The following is a 22,606-nucleotide window of genomic DNA, read 5'->3' on the forward strand; positions in this document are numbered from 1 at the left end:
CCCGCGCTCCCCCTGCCCCGGAGGGACGGAGCCGACTCGCTCTGCCTCGCGCATCCCGCGGCGCCCGGCCGGGCCCCGGGCCCCGGCCCCACGCAGGCCGTTCCCAGCCGACGGCCCGGGCCGGCGCCCCCTCGGGAAATGTCCGGCGGCCGGAGGAGGGGCGGCGCCCCCTGGCACAGCTTCTCCCGGTTCTTCGCTCCCCGAAGCCCTTCCCGGGACAAGGAAGAGGAAGAGGACGAGAGGCCGGGGGCCGGCCAGCCTCCTGCTCCCGGCCGGCCGGCTGCCAGGTGGGAGTCGCGGAGGGGTTGGGGGCCAGCGCGGACGCGGGCCCGGGGCTCCCGGCCAGGCGGCTCCGCGCCACTTTCTGTTCTCCTTCCTCCATTGCTCAGGCTCCCTGCTCCCCGCCCAGTTCCCGTGCCGCGTCCTCGCCTCCGCTCTGCAGGTCAAAGCCGGGTGAAGCTCTGCCCGGCGGCCGGTCCCCGCCTCGCCCGCGCTCTTCCTTTCCCACCGTCCCCTCCCCGGACGCGAGGGGGTTCCAGTTCCACACACGCTCCCCGCTCTCCAAGTTCTGTGGCAGAAGCGACTCCCCGGCGTCCCGCCTGCGGTAATGGGAAACGCTTGGAGCGCGGAGCCGTCAGCCGGGGCAGCGGGGGCGCGAACCCAGCGCCGCTGCTTGCGAGGAGATCGGGGCAGAAGTGGAAAAGGCAAAGCTTTGGGGCGTCTCCCCCTCAGCTGGTATTTTACCATCTTATTTAAATTTTCTCAAAGTGATTTTTAAAAGGAATCGTGAGAATGAGTTCCCAAGACTGTCACCAAAGTGGACTGGGCATGTAAATGACGCCACCCTTCTTTAGCCTCTCCTGGAAACATCTGCCTCAAGTTCCCAAACAGATTCTAGAACTCAGGTTTCCAGCTGTCTTGGTTTCAGTAATCAAAGGGTGCCCTTTCTCTGTAATATGTTTATCTTTCCTTCAGTTTCCCAGGTTCAAAAATCAAACATTTTTAGACATGCCTCATTTAATGCCTATTTCTGAGTCTTTTCATCCCCCATGAAGGAAAAAGTGCGGTTAAGTGAAATGCGGCTCGCTTTCTTAAACTTATGAGAGGCTTACATTATCTCCTCCCCCAGATTGCAGTAGAATGACCATTGTCATTGGAAGGACACACTCCAAAAGCCATGTTTACTTCGGACTCAAGAGTTCCTGGTGGGCTGAAAAAAAAAATGGATAGGAAACAGAACTGAGAGTGAGCCGGTTCCATTAGTGCTCAGATTTTGTGATGTGATTTTAGTTGTTTGTGTGTTCCTCAATTTCCCCGCTTGTGAAACATTTTCATGATGACCTTCTGTTAATAACATACCACATATTTCCAAGAAAGCTCCTACGATAATTGAGTGGTTATTCTCCTGGGATGTTTCAGCTATTATTGCTCTGACGGTTGAGAGTTTAACATTCAAAGTTACACTGTAGTTAAAAATAGTTTTGAAGTCTGACAGATCTCATCCAGGGTGTCAGCTAGTTCTGCCGGTGTGGGCAGACAGCCTGTGGTGCCTGCCACCACGGTAACAACACTAACAAGTCTTGCATAATAGGAACGCAGTTTGCAAGGAAATCCCAAGAAGGCAGCAAAATTGAGAACTTGAGATATCAGTGTCAGAAAGGAGTAAGCAGGTCAATTTCAGGGTCCTGTCGTTAATGGCCTGAAATCTTGCTTGCCTCTCTGCCCTATTTTGGCTTTTTAAGGCACTTCGAATTCTTTACTGACCACTCCAGCAGCTAGTTCCGTGTCCACCTACCACTTCCCTATTCTCATCCTCTCCGGATTGGCACAAACTGTGGCTTTTCAACAATGAAGATTTTAATTGTGCTTGTATCAACACTAATTTTGTTCTCATCTTTTTTGGAACTTGCCAGATGTTAGGAGGATAGCAGATAATCCTTTGTGTGGGTGTTTTACTGTTTTCAGTGAGCTTAAATCTTTCATTTCAAGGGCATAAACAAGCACAAAGCCTTTATTGAAAGTTTAATGACACAAATGGAAGCGCTTTGTAGAACTGAATGTCCCAGTAACACACACCCTGATGTTAACAAGATTGAAAACAGAATTGCAATTTGTCACTGTGATCTTATTTCAAAATGAAAGGGTATTTTGACTCTCTTTGTGAGCATAAAAACTTTTGTCATTATGAGAGCTGGGTTTACCTCCTGTAGTGGTGATTTTAGATGAAGATGAGTGAGTGCAGCAGACAAACGGGGTTGGTGTGGCAGAGACATGAGGAGTGAGGAAAGGCATTCTTTCTCTAGGAGCTGTAGGAAGCCAAGAAGGCCACTTGAAAACATTAATATGAATCCCTGTCATATGTCTGGGACTTTACAGTTTACAAAGTACTTGGAATAATATTATTAAACATGATCTGTGATCAAACCTATATTCTCAACATCCCCATCTTACTGTTAAAAACACAGGGTTAAGGAAACGTACTGAAAGTTACATAACTACTTTTCAGTCAGTGAACATGTATCAGATGTGCCTGCAACTCTGAACAGATAATAAACATGACTTGTCTGCATCCTGGCTTTTCCATGTATCTGAAATGAAATGCATTCTCTAAAACCTGTGTTTTGAAGTCTCGTTTTTGCATCCCAGTGTTGATTTACATAAAATTTTTAATGTAACTTCTGTACAAATATAAAACAAGACATAAATTCCTTAAAAATGGAATTCCTTAAGAGTTTCTTAAGAACAAAATTTAAAAATAAGCTAAAGCATAATTACGAAACCTGTAAAAGTCAAATTTAGAACATCCTGACAGTGGTTTTTTGGCTACTCACAAATACATGTTGGGACAAACACCAGGTCTTTGGGGAGTTGCTAGGCCTTTATACAGGTCTTCCAATGTTTTGCTGTTTTAAACGATAGGAAAATCTTTGTGTTTATGGTATGCTGTGAGTTATATGGGCTTCACTTGGTGAGAACACCTCATTATGTATTCTTTGTTGCTGTTATGATCTGAATCTTTCACAATTAAAGAAGGCCTATTAGCATCAACATTATTGTATATCCCAACTTAGGTGTGGGCACTCAAATTGCTTGATAATACTTATATTAGGCGGCTGACCATTTCCAGGAAATGCTTATATTAATTTATTTTAGATGATATGAAAAGGAAAACTGCAACTGGAGTTTTCATAGAAAACTCAAGAACTCCCAGAGTTCTGTGGATCCCAGTTTGAGAAACACTGTTGCCGTGTTAAGCCCAGTGTATGAGCATACAAGGCATGGGCTCACTAGAGTGATAGGGAGACCAGGGAGGGCTTCGTGGTAGAGGTGGTTTTAACTGGGTCTTCAAAGAATCGGTGATGTTTCTATACAAAGAGAACTTAGGAAGAGAGAGAATAGGAAACAGGTATTCCAGACTCAGCAAAGGCCTGCTGGAGGTTTATGATCTGTTAGGGGCTATATACATTAAGGAGACAGAGTGGGAGGAGCAGGAGAAAGGTTGGAACTGGGTCATAAAGGTCTCTAGACAAAGGGTTTGGCTCTAGATTTAAAGTTCAGAGAATTTCTGCAAAAACCTATTATGCAGATATTGCTGAGTTATGAAACTTGGAGGAATTCCTGCCTTATTTTATCTGCTTTGAGAAAATGATTGCTCAACTTTGTTTCTTGGCTGTATCATGCATGATGGACCTGTTTAAAATGAGTTCTGTGCAGTGTTTGTAACTGAAGAGAGATGGTAAGATGAGAACAGTATTTATCAAGGGCTGAGTGTGCACTTACTCGGGGTGGGTACTTTTACTTGCAACATATCATTTAAACCTCACACCGTGTGAGAGGTTGATCCACTTATTACCGTCTGACAACTGAAGACACTAAATTTGGGAGAGTGCTCAGTGATGGGTGTTTTGAGTGGAACAGTTCTTTGAACTGAACTCTTTTGTCCTTTGCAGGATGTTTGGTATCCATGATTCTCCTCACTAATTGCCAAGTAGCATCCTCTGGTCATTGGGATAACTGAAAACTCCTCCACCCAGTTGGTGGGAGGGAGAGTGGTACCACTCCCAGTGGAGAGTGATTTACCCAGCATCATGAGAGATGAGAGGTGACATTTGAACTTAGTTCTCTCTAATGGACTCAAGCTCTGGTTCCCTTTGTGGTACCATCTTGTCCACCACCCTTCTGAACTCTGCTCCTTCAAAACATATTTGAATATGTGAGGCAATTAGGCTGTTCCTTACTCTGTTCTAGAATGGGTGACAGTGTGGCCCATTTCAGGTGTATTTCTTTTGGCTGTTACTTTGACCAAATACAGTGTCATTGATGGAAAGAAGGTGAGACAGGATTACTAGGCCCAAGGGCAGGGACTGTGTCTTCATCTTTGTGTCCCCTTTGTTTAGTTCAGGTGTGGAGTGACTCCGTTTGTTGATTGGAGCATTAAAACACTTGTTAGTGACTTTCGGCTATGGGCGATACCCTCCCCTCTCTTCAAGTGGGAATTTAGAAACCTGGGGAAGGTTGTTTTTGCTTGTCACTGTGGCTGGGAGTGTTGAATGGGTGGGGCCAGGATGCTAATGAGCTGTGGTGTAGGAGGTACTCTGTACTGTCAGAAATGTCAGTAATACTTCTGATGACCAGCTTGGGAGAGCAGTTGGCCTTCAGGTTAAACTACCAGTGTTGACCACAACATCAGTAATGTGAGGAAAGGGAGCTTTGTTTCTAAATTGTCATGATGATTGCATTTGTATTGATTTGAAGCACTATGGAAAATAATTGGTAACTACTTTAGTTGGATAGGAGATACCTGTGCCACATCAGCAGTTCGTGCCTTCTGTAGTGAAGACGATGAGAGAATTCTGGAAGTCTTCAGGGGTCTGTATTTGGTCAGAATCTTGTTCACCTCTGCTCCTCTAGGTTAATTCAAGACAAAAGCCTACTCTTGGCAGCAGAGTCAAAATATAGCCTGTTGTAGGGTATCAAAAGCCTGCCTTTTAAAAGTGATTTCCATCTCTTGAGTTCAATAGGGTGTCTACCAGATGGCTAATTTGGGAATTCTATTTTTTGCTGTGAACATTCATTGGAAATGGACTCAATTATATGCTCTGAATGTGTTACAGTTGCAGGGGTATCACAAATTGACCTGCAGTAGATTTATGCAATCAGAACTTCTAACTTTATTGACAGTTATAACATTTTTAAGTTTTTTTACTTATCACAGTGGAAAATGTGTAAAAAGGGTAATAGCAAGTTTTGTAAAGTAAGAGAAAATATTCCCTCAAGACAAAATATTTCCTATCCAAAGTTCTGATGAAATACTCCAAAGCCCAGAATTAAGAAATATTAGTTACCAATTATTAAATAAAATCATAGTAACAAACTGTAGGTGGTTGTAAAATTAAGGAAAATAATCTAGGCTATATGCTGAAAAGAGGGAATCAGCATAAAGTAAAAGTTAAAGAAGTAATACTTATTTTGAGTCTGTTCAATCCGTAAGTTAGAGTGGCTGCTGTGTGTCCCATATGGTGCAAAGCAGTGTGGATATAAAAATAAATGATGAAACCTGCTTTCATAGAATTTAAAAATTAATAGAGGAGATGAAAGTGTACATCTCTGTTCTTAATGTGAACTCAGTATAAACCAAACACGTCTTTGGAGTGTGCGACTTGGTTCGTTCACAGCATAACGTTTCACGAATGTCATACATTGTATGAGAACTTTAATTGGACTTTCAAAATATGTTCTCACATCATTAACTTTTCTCTGAGCGTGATTTGCTTAGTGTCCTTTGCCAAGCCAACGTAGTGGAGGAAATGGGATAGTAACTGCACCTTCAAGGTGAATGGAAGTGCTGTCATTTGGTTCCTTTTGTTTTCCTCCTTGACCCCACATGCTTTCCAAGTCCTAGTTAGAGGCATAAAAGTGCATCCTTTTAAGAATCAACATTCCAAATAAGTGGCAGTGCTTACATAAAATGGCTTGATGTTGTTAGAGAACAAATCGAAGTTTTACAACCAGTAATAAGTCATTCTTACTGTTTATTTGGCAGTTGTACGTGGCCAAGTAATGGCACAACTCCATCCAGCAGGATTGTCCCTGAATGTTTAACGCCTAGGAGTTTTTAATTGGAAGTATACTGAAGCACTGAAACAGCTGCTTAGCCAAGTGTGTGTGTGTGTGTGTTTTTTCTTTTTTCCTAATCAATTAACGGTGACAAAACCAAACTACTATTTAGGCTCAGTTCCAAGTCCTGAGCTTGGGACTTTAAAAATATAAATTCACTTAATCCTCAGAGCAAATGTATGAGGTATCTTCACTCTCTTTTACAGATATTCAGGCTTCAGGAGGTTCAGCAGCTAATTAGTCTTACAATATTGGTGGTAGAGTCAGGAGTCAAGTTTTCCTTCCTGAATTCAAAGCCTACAGCGTTATGTGACAGTTTCCTCTGCTTAACTTGGGAAGACCCGTAAAAGAAGCCTGCCCTTAGAAAACTGTTTGGAATGGAAATAAAAGACAATGGCATGCAGCTGGACATCTGCCCAGATGGACTGGGTGAGGGCTATGGACAATCAAGAATGATACTCCTGACAGTTGGGAGAGGAAAAGAAATGTATACACATATGCAGATTATAGATTTTTATTTAAATATTAAAAAAAGGGGCAGTCTCCTTCAAAAGAGAGTTTCAAATGGAAACTATAGCAAGATACCATATTTCACCTGTTTGGTAAGTAAAACTCCAGTTTGATGTGAGGAAGCTGGAACTCTCATACACTGCTAGTGGAAATGTAAATTGATATACCACTTTGGAGAGAAATTTGACAGGATCTATCACTATTTCAGATCCACATACTCAGCATTTCTCCTCTGGGAATTCCACTGAACATGTACAGTTTGCAAACAGCCCAAAAGTTACCTATAGAAGTTAGTCATTACAGCATTGTTTTAATAGCAAAAGATGAAAAATAGAGTAGAATGCCATCAATGTGGAGTGATAACTCATAGTACATCCATAGAGTAAAATATCATATAGCTACCAAAAAGAACTGGAAAGCTTTTTATGTACTGATAAGGAAATATCTCCAAAGTAAAAAAAAAAAAAAAAAAAAAAAAAAAATCTGGCTCATGCCTCTAATCTCAGCTCTTTGGGAGGCTGAGGCAGTGGATCACCTGAGGTCAGGAGTTTGGGACCAGCCTGACCAACATGGTGAAATTCCATCTCTGCTAATAATACAAAAAAATTAGCCGGGTGTGGTGGTGCATGCCTGTAATCCCAGCTACTCCAGAGGCTGAGGCAGGAGAATTGCTTGAACCTGCGAGGCGGAGGTTGCAGTGAGCCAAGATTGTGCAATTGCACTCCAGCCTGTGCAACAAGAGTGAAACTTCATTAAAAAAAAAAAAAAATGAAGCTACAACTAATTGTGTATAGTATGCCCCATTTGTATATGCAAAAGTTGGGGGATATGAAATAAATCTGTTACTTGTGTTGGATAACTTACTTTGGGGTTATGGGGAACTGAGTCAAGGGATGAGAAGCAGGAGGAAGATGATTGTGTGCCTTTGTACACTTAAAAACTATGTGAATTGCCTATTTCATAAAGTAAGTAAAAGATTGGATTAAAATCTGGTGAATATCTGTGGCTAAAAGAAGGAAAAGAAAGCAAGAGAATTTATGATCCTGTGTTGCCAAAAATCCTCCAAAGAGAGAATACATTACATCAACTTATTCAAGCGAGAAGTTTCAGTTAAGAATATAAATAAATAGAAGTAGTTTTTGTAATGCAGAATAATTTGATATTTTGACACTTTGTACAAGTAGGAGTGAGGCTTTTCTATATTATTAATCTCTAATGTGAAACTGGGTGGGGTTGACACAGCCACAAATATATAAACATAACTCATTTTTATGTGGTCACCTGTCATCCACCTTGACCTCTCCAGTATGACCCAGGACCGGTTATCAACCTCAGAGTCTTCAGTGATAAATCAAGGGAGTTGGTTTTTATCTCTTAGAAACCTTAGGTTTCTCTCAACTTTAGCATACCCGCCAAACCTCCATGGGCTATTAGGTGTGTACAAAATTGATATGCCTTACAAATTAGAAATATTTATGTTTTATTGAAAAAGTCACATATGAAAATGCTTTAGTGAATTCCTCCATGTGATCCTAACATTTTGGTCATTTGATTTGAAAGCTTCACCTGTGTTTCAAAAGGATTAATTTAGTGTCGCTGTGTCAAGCAGCAGGCTAGGTCCTGAAAATCCAGCAGTTAACAAGGTGTAGCACTGCCTTTGTCTCAAAGCACTCATGCAGTTTGTGGGGAAGGCAGACATTGCACAAGTCTTTCTTCTCTCTTGAAATAAGTAAGAGGGTAACACGTAGGGACTGTAGGAGCATTTAACAGATGTGAGCTCTTGCTTGAGGTACTCAGAGGAAACTTTTAATCTCATTTAAGCTGTTTCTTCTGGAACGTGTGTCTAAGTAATGCTTTTCTGTTCTTGATTTATAAAGTTTGGAGAATATATATTGACTTCTGGTTATGGTAGATGAGCACTTAGGTGTTTTATACCCTTCCACATCTCATTATTCATCCAGCCATAATACTCATTATAATTGGAAGATTAAATCAACCTGTAGATTTTTATGAATATGTCCCTGTTGTTTTCTGCTAAGCCAAGTGCTGACTATGGTTACTCTCTGTGTGATCTTTTGTTTTTCTTGGAGTAAATTACCATGTTTTTCATTTTCTTATTGCTGCTACTTCTAGGAGGCACAAACACATTTATAAAACCACTTTCAGTGCTTTTTTCTACATCATTAAATCACATCTACCAGTTTACCGCTATACCTTCCAAGACCTTTCTCTTAGTCTCTGTGTCTTCCTGTAATTTGTATCGCCTAATAGTACCCAAGGTTAATGCATTGTTCTTTACTACTCAGCCCTATGTGAGAGCACCTATTTTTGGACCTCATGTATTCCTCTTTCTTGGTTAACTACCCCTTTTGTTAGCATATATCTAACAAGAAAGGGTGCATGTTAGATAAAATTTTTTTAGTCTTTGCCCTTCTGAAAATACCTTTCTACTCTAGTAAATGATTGTTTGTGAATAAATTTATAGAGTGAAAATTACTTGCATTTAGATTTCTGAAGACATTTCTATATTAGTCTTTTCTTTAATTCTGGGTTGTTGAGAAATCTGAGGCTAGTCTGATTTCTGGACCTATTTTTGTGATTCGTTTTTTCTTTGTGAATTTTCAGAATTTTGAAATCTCTTTTCAATGTAGACTCTACAAGTGTACAGTAACGTACCTTGCACAGTGCCTTTTAAATTCATTTTGCTGGACGGTTGGCTGGATCTTTCACTTGAGAGGCTTACATCTTACTATTTAGAATGGAGGGTTTGGTGGAAGCTGCCTATATGTGCTCTGTGCTTTCTATACTATTATTCCTGATATTCCAGAGTCTGGAGGCTTCTCTTTTTAAACATTTCTAGGCTCCAGCCAAATGTTATAATTTGGGGATGTGAGTTGTAGTAGGGCTATCAGAATTTCAGCTAGTCTTCATTTCCAGCCATGTGCCTCATCTTCCTTGGGCCTTGCAGTCTTTGAGATTTTTCTGGAGTTTTGTTAGGATAAATTGAAATGATAGTTTCTTCTTCTGAATGCTGTGCATGGCAGTTTTATCTATTTTTAAAAACTTTATTGACTATAATTTACATGTTAATAGCATAATGTGATATTTTGTTACATGCATATGTAGATGCAAGGGAAAAATCCTCCCCTTTGCCTTTTGATAGTTCACTAATGAAAAGTAGATTAACAGGAGAAATGACATAGAAATTTATTAACATGCAGGGGGAAAAATCACAGAGTGATTACCAAATATTCCAGTAGGGTACAGATGCTTATATACCCTATGTCTTAGGAGAGAGGAAAGTGGATGATTTTAGGGGAATAGTAAATGATTTTTATGGGAACTCAGTGGGCTTGCAGAGCACAACAGAGGAATGGGACAAAGTCTCTTGGGCTCGGAGAGCAGACAGTGGTTTATGGCAGAAATCTGTCCAGTTGTATGATAGACTTCGGTCTTTCTTCCTGTAACATGAGTTCAATTAAAGAAAACTCAGGGAAGGGACTAGAGATAATTGTTTTCTTCTTTGATGGGTCCAGACTTTAGCAGACAAGAGAACTTCAGAAAACAGAACTTCATTCTGTGCTTTGGGAGAGACAGAAGATCAAAGACAAAAGACAGGGGTGGGGTTCAGAGAGACCTGAGGCTGCTCAGTTCAGCATGTCTAAGTGCCATATTTTGGGATATGGGTTCCTGAGTTTTTAATCTATTCTTTTTTGTAAAAAGATTATTGATACATAATTATTATACCTATTTATGAAATGTGAGTATATGTGATATTCTGTTACATTCATACAATGTGTAATGGTCAAATCAGGATTTTTAGGTTATCACTTTAGTTTAGCACTTCACTGTTAGCACAGTAGGGGGATTAGCCTTAACAACAGTATTTTGCAAAATAGCTACAAGAGAGTTGAAATGTTCCCAACACAAAGAAATGATAAAGGTTTTATTTATTCTAAATTATCTTTCTGCCTGTTTCTCTCCTTCAAAAATCTCATCTGTCCTGAATCCTGTTTTTTCTTTTTTTTTTTAACCTAGTAGCTTATTTTCTCTTATTAATTGTGTTACTGTCATTTCCATGGGACAGAGTTAAATGTGTGTTCACCTATGCTGTTTTGCTAGAAATAACTAGTAAATCTTTACAATTATCATTGTTGCAAACTTTTTAATTCTTTGAGTGTAAATGGAACTCCATAACCTAACCTCTCAATGATGGCTCTGAGGAAATAATTCCTTGCTCATGGATAGGAAGAATCAATATCGTGAAAATGGCCATACTGCCCAAAGTAATTTATAGATTCAGTGCCATCCCCATCAAGCAAACATTGACTTTCTTCACAGAATTAGAAAAAACTACTTTAAATTTTATATGGAACCAAAAAAGAGCCCTTATAGCCAAGACAGTCCTAAGCCAAAAGAACAAGACTAGAGGCATCACGCTACCTGACTTCAAACTATACTACAAGGCTACAGTAACCAAAACAGCATGGTACTGGCACCAAAACAGATATATATAGACCAATAGAACAGAACCAGAGGCTTCAGAAATACTGCCACACATCTCCAGCCATCTGATCTTTGACATACCTGACAAAAACAAGCAATGAGGAAAGGATTCCCTCTTTAATAAATGGTGTTGGGAAAACTGGCTAGCGATAGGCAGAAAACTGAGACTGGACCCCTTCCTCATATCTTATACAAAAATGAACTCAAGAAAGATTAAAGACTTAAATGTAAGACCTAAAACCATAAAAACCCTAGAAGAAAATCTAGGCAATACCATTCAAGACATAGGTATGGGAAAGGACTTCATGACTAAAACACCAAAAGCATTGGCAACGAAAGCCAAAATTGACAAATGGGATCTAATTGAAGGGCTTCCGCACAGCAAAAGAAACTATCATCAGAGTGAACAGGCAAGCTACAGAATGGGAGAAAATTTTTGCAATCTGTCCATCTGACAAAAGGCTAATATCCAGAACCTACAGAAAACTTAATCAAATTTACAAAACAAAAAAAACCAACCCCATCAAAAAGTGGGCAAAGGATATGAATAAACACGTTTCAGAAGAAGACATTTATGTGGCCAACAAATTTTTGAAAAAAAGCTCATCACTGGTCATTAGAGAAATGCAGATCAAAACCGCAGTGAGATACCATCTCACGCCAGTTAGTATGGCGATCATAAAAAAGTCAGGAAGTAACAGATGCTGGAGAGGATGTGGAGAAATAGGAATGCTTTTACATTGTTGGTGGGAGTGTAAATTAGTTCAACCATTGTGGAAGACAGTGTGGCGATTCCTCAAGAATCTAGAACCAGAAATACCATTTGACCCAGCAATCCCATTATTGGGTATATACCCAAAAGATTATAAATTGTTCTGCTATAAAGACACATGTACACATATGTTTTTTGGAGTACTAGTCACAATAGCAAAGACTTGGAACCAACTCAGATGCCCATCAGTGATAGACTGGATAAAGAAAGCCTGGCACATATACATCATGGAATACTATGCAGCCATAGAAAGGATGAGTTCATGTCCTTTGCAGGGACATGGATGAAGCTGGAAACCATCATTCTCAGCAAACACAGGAACAGAAAACCAAACACCGCATGTTCTCACTCCTAAGTGGGAGTTGAACACCGAGAACACGTGGACACAGGGAAGGGAGCATCATATTCCGGGTCCTGTCGGAGGGTGGGGGACTAGGGGAGAGATAGCATTAGGAGAAATACCTAATATAAATGACAGAGGGCTGGGTGCAGCAAACCACCATGGCACGTGTATACCCATGTAACATACCTGCACGTTCTGCACATGTACCCCAAAACTTAAAGTATAATTTTAAAAAATGCTAAAAGATTACAAAACAGTGTTTTTTGCTGTCATGGTCTGTTTTGTGTGCTATCAAGGAATACCTGAGGCTGAGTAGTTTATAAAGAAAAAGGATTTATTTGGCTCATGATTCTGATGGCTGGAATGTTAGATTGGGCATCTGCATCTGATGAGGGTGTCAGGCTGTTTCCACTCATGGTGGAAGGTACAGGATCACTTGGGAAAAAAGGAAACAAGGGGTCAGGAGGCGCCAGGTTCTTTTTAACAACCAGTTTTCCTGGAACTAATAGAGTGAAAAGGCACTCACCACCACCCAAAGGAGGGCATTAATCTATTCCTGAGGGATTCACCCTAATGACCCAAACACCTCCCATTGGGCCCTACCTCCAGCACTGGGGGCTGAATCTCAACATGAGCTTTGGAGGGGACAAACATCCAAACCGCAGCACTTGCATACTTATAAAATCAGATATGCTTTTAAGTGCTGATTTCAAGTAACGTGTTGGAACAAAAGTATAATCCATTGTAAAAGACAGAATTCTAAGGTGGACTCCAGTATATTTATAGAAAACAGCTAAGGAAAAATATTTGTTCTTTATGACAAACAGCACAAATGGCAATGTGAGAAGTGACATGAAAATGGGATTTGGGTGGTCCCACCAATATTTGTTTCATGTAATTTTTAGAAGATATGTTAGAAATTTTTACCTTTCATATTAAAATTTATACAAAAAGTGGTTTCTACCTCTGTGGCAGATCCTAAGTTCCTTGTAACTACAATGCTTCTATGACCAAGAATGAAATCTTTTGAATCTGATGTTTTAATAACTGGGACGGATTAGCTGAGATGCAAGCTCTCTTTTATTGTCTTGCTTGTCAAGGCACAAAGGAGCATACACAGGCTGGAAGGATGGCATTGTGTATTTTATCAGGAAAAGCTGAAACCGTGAACTGTAATGATGGTGTTTCGTTATTCTAAGTAGGCAAATGAAAATATTATTTGGCAATGTTGCATATATTATGTTACAAAGGAATTAACATTAGGTAATATTTGCAGTATTCTTATTTTGTTATTTGTTTGCCTTTTGTGCACTGACTTGTTTTTGCTTTCTTTTTAATCAGTTATGCTACTTTGTATTTTTTGTCTTTTTGATAGTAATATTTACTTTTACAAAACAGGTATAAAATTATAAGAGGATCAAAAAGTAAAAGCACACTCATAACCCTACCCACCCAGAGACATATACCATTTTTTCAAATGATTTCCTATGGGTGCGTCTAAATATATGTCTTAATATTTATAAATATTTTTAAATTTTTAAATTAAAATTTATAAATATTTTTATAAAAAATGAAAGTTCTTCTTTAAGAGTTTGGAACTTGAATTTTTTCCACTTAACAGTGCTCTAACATTTCTGACAATAATACATATATGTTATAAAACTAATTTAAAATGTAATTGTTAGGAAAACTTAGTTGTGTCATCACTTTTCAGAATCTTGTTTGCTTATCTAAATGTGTCACTACTTACATAGGTTGTATTCTAATGGGGAGGACAGAAAATAAATTATATAAATTAACATATAATGTGCTTTGAAGTAAAAGTAAAACATGGAGGCAATGGGACATAATGGAAGTGGTAAGTCCAGGGTAAGGTGCAGGTAGGGTGGTCACGAAAGGTGTCTCTGTTGTGTAGCATTTGAGCAAAGACCCAGATGATATCTGGGAGTGGGGCATGAACAAGCCTGAGGAAAGAACTTTCTGGGCAGAGGGAACATTCAGTTAGAAGGTCCTGGGGCATGATCACGTGGCACAGATGCCAGTTGGGAGAGAGACGCAGAATTAGAGGAGGAGTGGGTGTTAGTGACATGGGGAGGAGAGCCAGGGTCCAGGCGAGGTAGGAGTTGTTAGTCCATAGTAAGGAGTTGAAATGATAAGTTTACTTTTGGAAAGTATCACTTGGGCATATATTTATATGTGTGTTTAAATGTGTTTTTATGTTCACACTTATATTGTCTGTTTATCTGTGTCTGGAAGAATTTACAGAGGAAGAAGGATTTGAGTTGGAGGGGAGGTCAGCCAAGGTTAGATTCTGGGGAGCTCTGGGAGAGCACAGTCTAGTGTCTCCAGTGCCCTGTCCTCAGGACACTTTGTTGAATGATACATGAATGAATGCTCCATTTTAGAAAGCAGCTAAAATACTATTGTGAGTTCACATCACAGCAAAAGATTCAGCATGTTGAATCTTGCGGGATGAGTTAAACATTCAGGAATCTGAAGGTTATGAGGCAGATGGAGAACTTGGGAAGAATGGAGCAGTCACTCACAACACATGTGTGGTAGGCAGCTCAGGCACCCTCAGATGCCCTGAGATTCTCACTCTGCAGCCTGTGATTTAACTGTAATTATGGGTCTTATTTTGGGGGCATGAGTTGGGGGACAGGAAATAAAGCAGCCTCAAGGTAGATACACAAATTGTAGGAGAGGGCTGCCATTATGGAGAAAAGGAGTTGTGAAGCAACAGAGCCTTGCAGTCATTCCTACCTTTCCTCTTTCCTCCTGACTTTTCTCTAGAGATTGGAAATCATTCAACTGCCAGATGTGTGGGCTAAAATACATGCTGTTTGAGTGCCTTAAAATTGCAGCTTTTAGTTACCTTTTAATTTGAAGCCCAGAAATAGTACCATAACCACCTGTTTTGTATTCTGTTAATAGCCATTAAAAAAGTACAAGTACCACTCTACCGCTGGCAGACACCATTTGTGAACGGACAGTTTTCCAGATGGTGGTTTGCAGATGGTTAGTGTGGAACTCTATCTTTTCCCCCATAGCATTGGACCTGCTGCATGGGGCTCCAGGCCAGTGCACAAAAGTCAGTTTAATCTATGATGTACCTGCAGTGGAGTGTTGATTGAAGAAAATTATACAACTTGTCATGTGAGGCTATGTTTCTAAGAAAAATATCCCAAGAGTAATGTAGATCCCATGGCTAGAGCAGATCCTTTGGGAAGGTGTGGGGATGAAGTCCTTGCCATATTTGAGGACCTATATGAGGGCTGAGAGGTGGAGTCTAAGGGAACAGAGGACAGGCCCAGAAGGAGCCTTAGTAATTTTGAAATAAGGGACAGTAGACATTTTTGCCTCTTGGTTATGGTGCCCACATACTAGTTTTAATCTAAGTTGATTTCTTGGTTATAGTCTTTCTCATCTTTTATCAGAAAAGCCTCAAGGTTAGTCTGCCTGTTTCTTTTCCCACCTTTCCGTCTGTCGTAGATCACAGCAATGTGGGATTTTAGATCTGGCAGAGATCTAATAAGAGCTGGTCTGAAGCTTTTTAATTTACGTAGTTGTAAAATCAGATCCAAAAACGTTCATTTTGACTGAAGTGCATTTCATCCTCAAGATGCTGTGTCTGAAACAGAAGTCCATTCTGAGTCGTCGCAAAGCATTTTACTACCTATGACAGTGGGAGAGTGAGCGGGTAGGTAAAAGTCTCACCTGAAAGACTGGGGTATTACTTGTTCACATTTCAAGGGGAGGCTAGATTCTGGCTACTTTTAGGACTTCATCACAGGAGTTGGGTCGGGTGGGCTCTGTGTGAGGAACATGCCAGGAAGGAAAGGCCTAATGAAGCTGAGGTAGAAGAGGAGGTGCTGCTGAGTGGACCAGGCTTCTGGAACTAGCACAGTTTTACAATAGTGGGGGAAGACAAAATGATGGGGAGATTTTCCCTGATTCTTTTTCCCTGTTCTCGACAGTATTGCTGATTCTTCTACTGTAGACCACACCTCATGTAATAGAAGTGAAAATCTCAAGTGGAAGGATAACTTCAGGCGGCATTAGTTTTGAGCGGGGTTGGAAACAGGAGAGAAGGTAAAGTGGCCCTGGAAGTGGAGAAGTGTCCCTGTGGACAGAGGGCTGGGGTGTGCTATTTAGATGTAACGGTGTTTCCAAACTGGGGACAACATTATGTTAAGTGATCTTGTATTTGGGGGTGCTCTTAATTACTGCTACTGATGGCATGAGCACCAAAGATTGCTTCCTCTCTGGAAATGGCAAGAATCCATAGATTTTGGCATTCATAGAGAAGTAGGCAAGCCTCCAGAAGACAGTTGTGGAAGCTGTATTCAGGTCTTTACCATTTCCAGATTTTCCTGATGCAGTCACAGTTATGTATGAGAGAAAGGCATAGGAGGAGGAGGTGCCCACTAGGTACATTACAGGAGGAGAGGAGAGCTTTACTCTGGGAGAGGCCTGGAAGCTTCCCTTGTGCTGTAGTCTGCAGTATGGACTGAGAGAGGGGGATTTTTTTCCTTCCAGGTCCCACTCTATACTTTCAGTGCTGTATGTGCTCATTAGGGCAACATCTCTTTTCTGGATTGAAGAGCTTTGATGAACAGCAGTGTTGGAAAATGGTTAGTGTTTTCTAAATAATTGCTACCTAATCTTTTAAGTAGCAACACTTAACATATTTAATAAGTGGAGATCCTCCTGGCCAGATTTTTCTCTTCGCTCTACAGCTATCAGTTGTTGATGTCAGCTAAAGATAGAGAGGTTCAGCCAGGCATGGTGGCTCACGCCTGTAATCCCAGCACTTTGGGAGGCCGAGGTGGGCGGATCACGAGGTAAAGAGATCGAGACCATGCTGGCCATGATAAAACCCCATCTCTACTAAAAATACAAAAATTAGCCGGGTGTGGTAGCACGCACCTGTAGTCCCAGGTATTCGGGAGGCTGAGACGGAAGAATCGCTTGAACACAGGAAGTGGAGGTTGCAGTGAGTCGAGATTGCGCCACTGCACTCCAGCCTGGTGACAGAGCAAGACTCAAAAAAAAAAAAAAAAAAAGATAGGCTCTCAGACCATTGTTTATCAAGAACGGGGTTAGAGGGCTACCTGCATTAGAACAACTTGGGGTAAAGGGTAATTTGTAGCTCAAAATGTAGATTCCTGGGCCCCATTCTGGTTGGATTCCTTGACAGGCCCAGAAATCGTTTTCAGAAACATAGTTGCCACAGGTGATTCTGATGCATATAGACATGAGTTCTGAAAGAGTGAGGGCAAGGATCCTGTCTGGTTTGTACATCATGTGACCCCCGGCCTCAAGAACAGTGCCTGACACATACATATGTGCACTACTCATTTGTTGAGTGGGTGAGTGAGTTCTTGGGCCCAGTTTTCCGCTGCTTATCTGCAGCGGAAATCTCGTCAAAATTTAATTTTAAGAAAAGAATATATCCTAAGTAACAGGTTAGGAGCTCTCCTTTATGTAAATTATTTGAACTTTAGAAGGTTAAAGTCACCCTTTTTTTCATTGCCAATGAAAAATATTTTATGTCTGGCAGAAAATTACATAAAAAGTAAATGGCTATGTGTTGGATTCATTTTCAGCAATGGTCCAAATAAAGTTGCTTGAAAAATGAGGAACTTTTGTGTTCCATTGACCTTCATATATGAGCTATTTTGAAAAATTAATTAATTAACATTAATTCTTAATGTTCTGTTAGCTAAGATGAGGCTATTTAGAAATGCAGAGTTTTATTTGTGCCTACCTGTGATTTTGAATTCTGCTCTTTACCCCCTGCCATGAGTAAAATGTGTGCTTTCTAAAAATATTCCTAATTGAAATACCCTGGGTCCCAAAGGGGGTTAAATTGTGAGCAAACAATAGGAACGGATTGTGGTTTCTTATGAAATTAGAGTTGAACAGGTTTCTCTTTCCTTTGTATTTATTTTTTAAGAGACTGAAAATATCACGCCAAGTTTTTTGATCTTTTTATTTTATATTTGTACTAAGCAGACATGTAAGTATTCACTGTTTTTTGAGTATATTTAGCTACTATGTTCTCATTTTGTGGTGTTTTATTTTATTTTTAAATCAACTGAAAATGATCTTGTTCTTGTTGAGTAATTTTCTCCCACCAGCCACCCTCCCCATTTAATGGTTTTAGGGAAGTATGTTGGAGGGTAGGAATGGCTGGCATATTCCTTCAATAGACTCATGTACTACCCCCTTAAGAAAAGAAGTCTAATGTGTATTATGACATTGTTCCCAATGTAATAGTGTTTTCTGTTGAAGGTAAGCAGGCACAAATGGATATATGGTTATAGATTTTTATTTATTTATTTATTTAGAAACAGGGTCTCACTCTTCCACCCAGGTAGAGTACAGGGGCCTCCTGAATAGCTGGGGCTACAGATGCGTACCAGCTAATTTTTTTTTTTTTTTTTTTTTTTTAATGGAGACAAGGTTGCCATGTTGCCCAGGCTGGTCTTGAACTCCTAATCTTAAGCCATCTGCCTGCCTTGGCCTCCCAAAGTATTGGGATTACAGGCCACACTGCTTCTGGCCTGGTTATAGATTATCTGCTGTTGGTGGATATAGATTATAGATTATTAGCTATAGATATAGATTATTGGTTGGTATAGATTATCTGCTAAGGATTTAGAGTTGATTAGGGTGGGGAAGAATGCTGCGGGTGGCAGAATAAAGTGATTTGCAGGACTATAAACTTTGGTATATTCTAGTAATGTCAAGTGGTTCTAGGTACCAGCTGTATCTGCAGCTAGGGCATGAATAATGTTATCTATGCTAAGAATACGTAATGTAGAAGTATTAAAATGTGTTGACATTTTAATAAGAGCACTGATATATCAGTCAACCAAAATTTTAAAATATGTTGTTTGCTTTAAAACTCAACACATTTTAAAATTTCAGTTTAGCAATAGGAATCATGTAACTTAAAGGAAATAAGTTAGAGTTTTAAGAAATGTTAAGTAATATTTCTTTTGGTGATTTTAACTTAAATTCTTCCATTGTTTTCTCAATACTTAATGCTGATTTATTGCTGTGTTTTTCTGGAATTTGTGTGTGTGTGTTTGTAGTTTGCGTTTGGAAGTAATTACAGCAACTTGAAAAAACTTGAGTTCTGCCATAATCTCATGAAGTCACAACTGCATTTTCTGGAGAGCTTTTGTATTAGGAAAGAAACTTTTGCCATTTTTATTTACAGTCTTAGTATGTTGATAGAAAACCCTGTAAACATACTAAATGAAGCAGAATTTCAGGAATCTTGAAGCATGAACTAGGAGACTGAAATTAGATGTATGTATAGATAGTTTTTAGGTAGATCATTCAAAATAAATTGTAGTTAGAAAATTCACTTGTCAAAGTCAGTATTATGATTATTATTATTATTTTTTTCTGAGATGGAGCTTTGCTCTTGTTACCTAGGCTGTAGTACAATGGTGTGATCTCAGCTCACTGCAACCTCAAACTCTGGGGTTCAAGCGATTCTCCTGCCTCAGCCTCCCAAGTAGCTGGGATTACAGGCATGCACCACCACACCCAGCTACTTTTGTATTTTCGGTAGAGATGGGGTTTCTCTGTGTTGGTCAGGCTAGTCTCGAACTCCCGACCTAAGGTGATCCACCCACCTCGGTCCATCAAAGTGCTGGGATTACAGGCGTGAGCCCCCACACCCTGACAAGGTCGGCATTATTGTTAATTATACCCCAAATCTTTGTAACATGATCTCTTTACACGTATATGCCAGGGTTTTTTTGTTAATTGGAGCTTAAATAGACCAACATTAATTCACATTTACTTAAAAAAAAAAAACTGAATTGTAAGCAACCTTTGGCAAAAGATAAAGACTCGTAAAATAGAAAAAAGAGGTGAGAACTTACTTTTAAAGTAGCAACTATAAGACATTCTTATTTTATATACATGTACAGGTTACAATTCTGTATTGTACAGTGTTTTCTATTGTTTTGTTCCTGATTTTGTTCCTGACTTTTTCTATAGAATTTTTAATGTGTTTAGCACACAGCTGTATTTATTTATTTATTTATTTATTTATTTTACATATATTTTGCTATTGACATTTAGAAGCTTTAAGGGTCTGTCTGGCTGTATCTCTTTGGTCCATGTGTTTCTGCATGAAGTCTTAGATTTATGACATTTTAATCCATTGAATTTTCCAGGTGTTCATCATTTATTTTTTGTTTCTGTCTTTTGACCGTGACCATTTGTGCTTGGATACTGTGTATAATAACAGACTTTTATGGATAGAAAAATCTAAACGGCATAAATCGTGACTTCCCTTTCCATCCGATGTGCTTTGGGAGGCCTTGATTTGATCTGAGCTGTTGATATTTCCTCTTTCCCGGGCCCTCACCACCAGTGACCACGGTTCCACATCTAGCCCACTCGCCGTCCGCCTCCTGCTTATGCTTGTCCCCTTGCTGAAGCTTCTCACTGCATATAGGACAAAGGTCAAATTTTGTAACGGGTCAGGCCAAGTCTTCATGGTCTGTTATCCACAAACTCTTGGTCTCAGTCTCTTCTCTTGGAGGATTACCTCTATCTTTTGCAAGCTCTGATCTCCAGATTTATATTAAAAGCAAACAAATACAACTTGGTGTCCGGAAAATGCCTGATTCTCTATGACCACAAGCTTTTGCACCTCCTCTGAGGGTACTTTACTGGACAGGCAGAATTGGTTGTTCCTTATTTCTTTTATGCTCTATAACATTTTGTTCATTTAACATTTATAACTCTAATGAAACTGTTTTGTTAAGGTTTATGTATTAGTCTCTCCAACTAGACTGAGTTTTGCAAAAACCCTGACCCACTCATTTTTATATCCTTAAGGCTAAACACAGTCCTTGGCAATAATCCTTAGAGTGAAGCTACTTAATTTGTCTAGGATTATGAAAGTATAAAAACAGGATAATGTATAAACAGAGATGTAAATATTTAGATCTGGAAGCTGGGTACCAGTGACTCATGCCTGTAATCCCAGCACTTTGGAAGGCCAAGGTGGGAGGATCACGTAAGGCCAAGAGTTCAGCCCGGGCAACATAGTCGAGACCCCCATCTTTACAAAAAATAAAATTACTGGGCATGGTAGCATGCACCTGTGGTCCTAGTTACTTAGGAGGATGAGCCAGGAGGATTGCTTGAGCCCTGGAGTTAGAGGCTACAGTGAGCTATGATTGCACCACTGCACTCCGGCGTGAGCAACAGAACAAGACTGTCTCTAAAAAAAAAAAAACATCTTAAATGTGTCTTGGGGAAGTATTTTATAATGACATCCCAGAAGGCATCTGAGGGGGTATTCCAGACAAACCAGTTAGAAGTAACTATCTGGGAAATCAGATTGTAAGGTGCCATCTGGAACACATTTGGAGCTACATAAACCTACATCAATTTTTGAATACTCCCAGAATTCACTAGATGGACCTATATGTTTATAGTGATTTGCTGAATCGAAATGCATTCTGTTCCAAATAACACCCAGCATAGGCATTAAAAAAAGATCTGACTATGGGGAACCTTCACATAAATAATATCTTAGAGTACTGGCACTTGCTAGTGTTATGAAAGTAATACACAGGTGCTCTTTTGTTCAGATATATCATTACTGTGATGTTGATTATCTGTAGAAGCAAATAAGAGGCACAGTGAGTTCCCACAAATATCTGAAGCCTAGGTGAAAATTTTTAAATGCATTTTTTTGAGTTTAGAGATTCAAATCAGTTTATTCTTGGTATAACATGGTGTATCAGTCTTTGGGCATTGAAGATAAAGGACCTTTCAGTTTGGGTTTAAATACAGAAAAATTTTAGTTTAGTAATTTTATTTCAATTTCAAAAGAAACTGTGGTTTTTATTTTTCAGTGTTGAAAATGAACCCATGAGCACAAGTCAGAAAAAGGAAAATGTACTTTCATCAGACGCAGTAAAGGTATAGTTTTAAATTAATATTATTTTATATCAAGCAAATACCTTAAATTACTGTGAATTCTTTTAGATTCTGTCGTCTTATTTTACATTTCAAAAGAAACACTGTATAAAAACTTTTTGTGGAAATACAGAGCAGTTCTGTCAAACACTTGCATCAGGAGGTGTGGGATGCAAGTCTGGACCGGTGGGGAAGCTCTGGGAAGGGAGTGTGCAGAAAGGTATTCTTGGCTTTGTCACTAGCCCAACTGTGTGATCTGCAGCTGAGGCATTTCATTTCTTTGTGTCTCTGTTTTCTAATCTGTAAGTCTGATCACATGACCTCCATGGTCTGTTCTTCCTAGGAAGTTCTGGTATTTCTGAGTTTTCTGAAATGCTGTAAAGTAATAGTGC

The 22,606-nt window shown here is 39.7% G+C and overlaps 1 protein-coding gene across 3 annotated transcripts in view; it reads left to right on the forward strand.

The window, feature by feature from the left end:
• The window catches only part of CRYBG3 (crystallin beta-gamma domain containing 3), a 133,276-nt gene continuing 110,670 nt past the window's right edge, over positions 1–22,606 (forward strand). For 2 of the 3 annotated variants that reach the window (XM_017546195.2, XM_037744879.1), the window contains exons 1-2: positions 1–287; positions 22,151–22,217. In XM_017546195.2, coding sequence (XP_017401684.1) covers positions 139–287; positions 22,151–22,217 — 216 coding nt within the window. In that variant the 5' untranslated portion in view covers positions 1–138. The remainder of the gene's footprint in view (positions 288–22,150; positions 22,218–22,606) is intronic. The other variant, XM_037744878.1, reaches the window with a different exon arrangement.

Source organism: Cebus imitator, unplaced genomic scaffold (assembly GCF_001604975.1).
Source record: "Cebus imitator isolate Cc_AM_T3 unplaced genomic scaffold, Cebus_imitator-1.0 Scaffold188, whole genome shotgun sequence".
Classification (NCBI taxonomy): Eukaryota; Metazoa; Chordata; class Mammalia; order Primates; family Cebidae; genus Cebus; species Cebus imitator.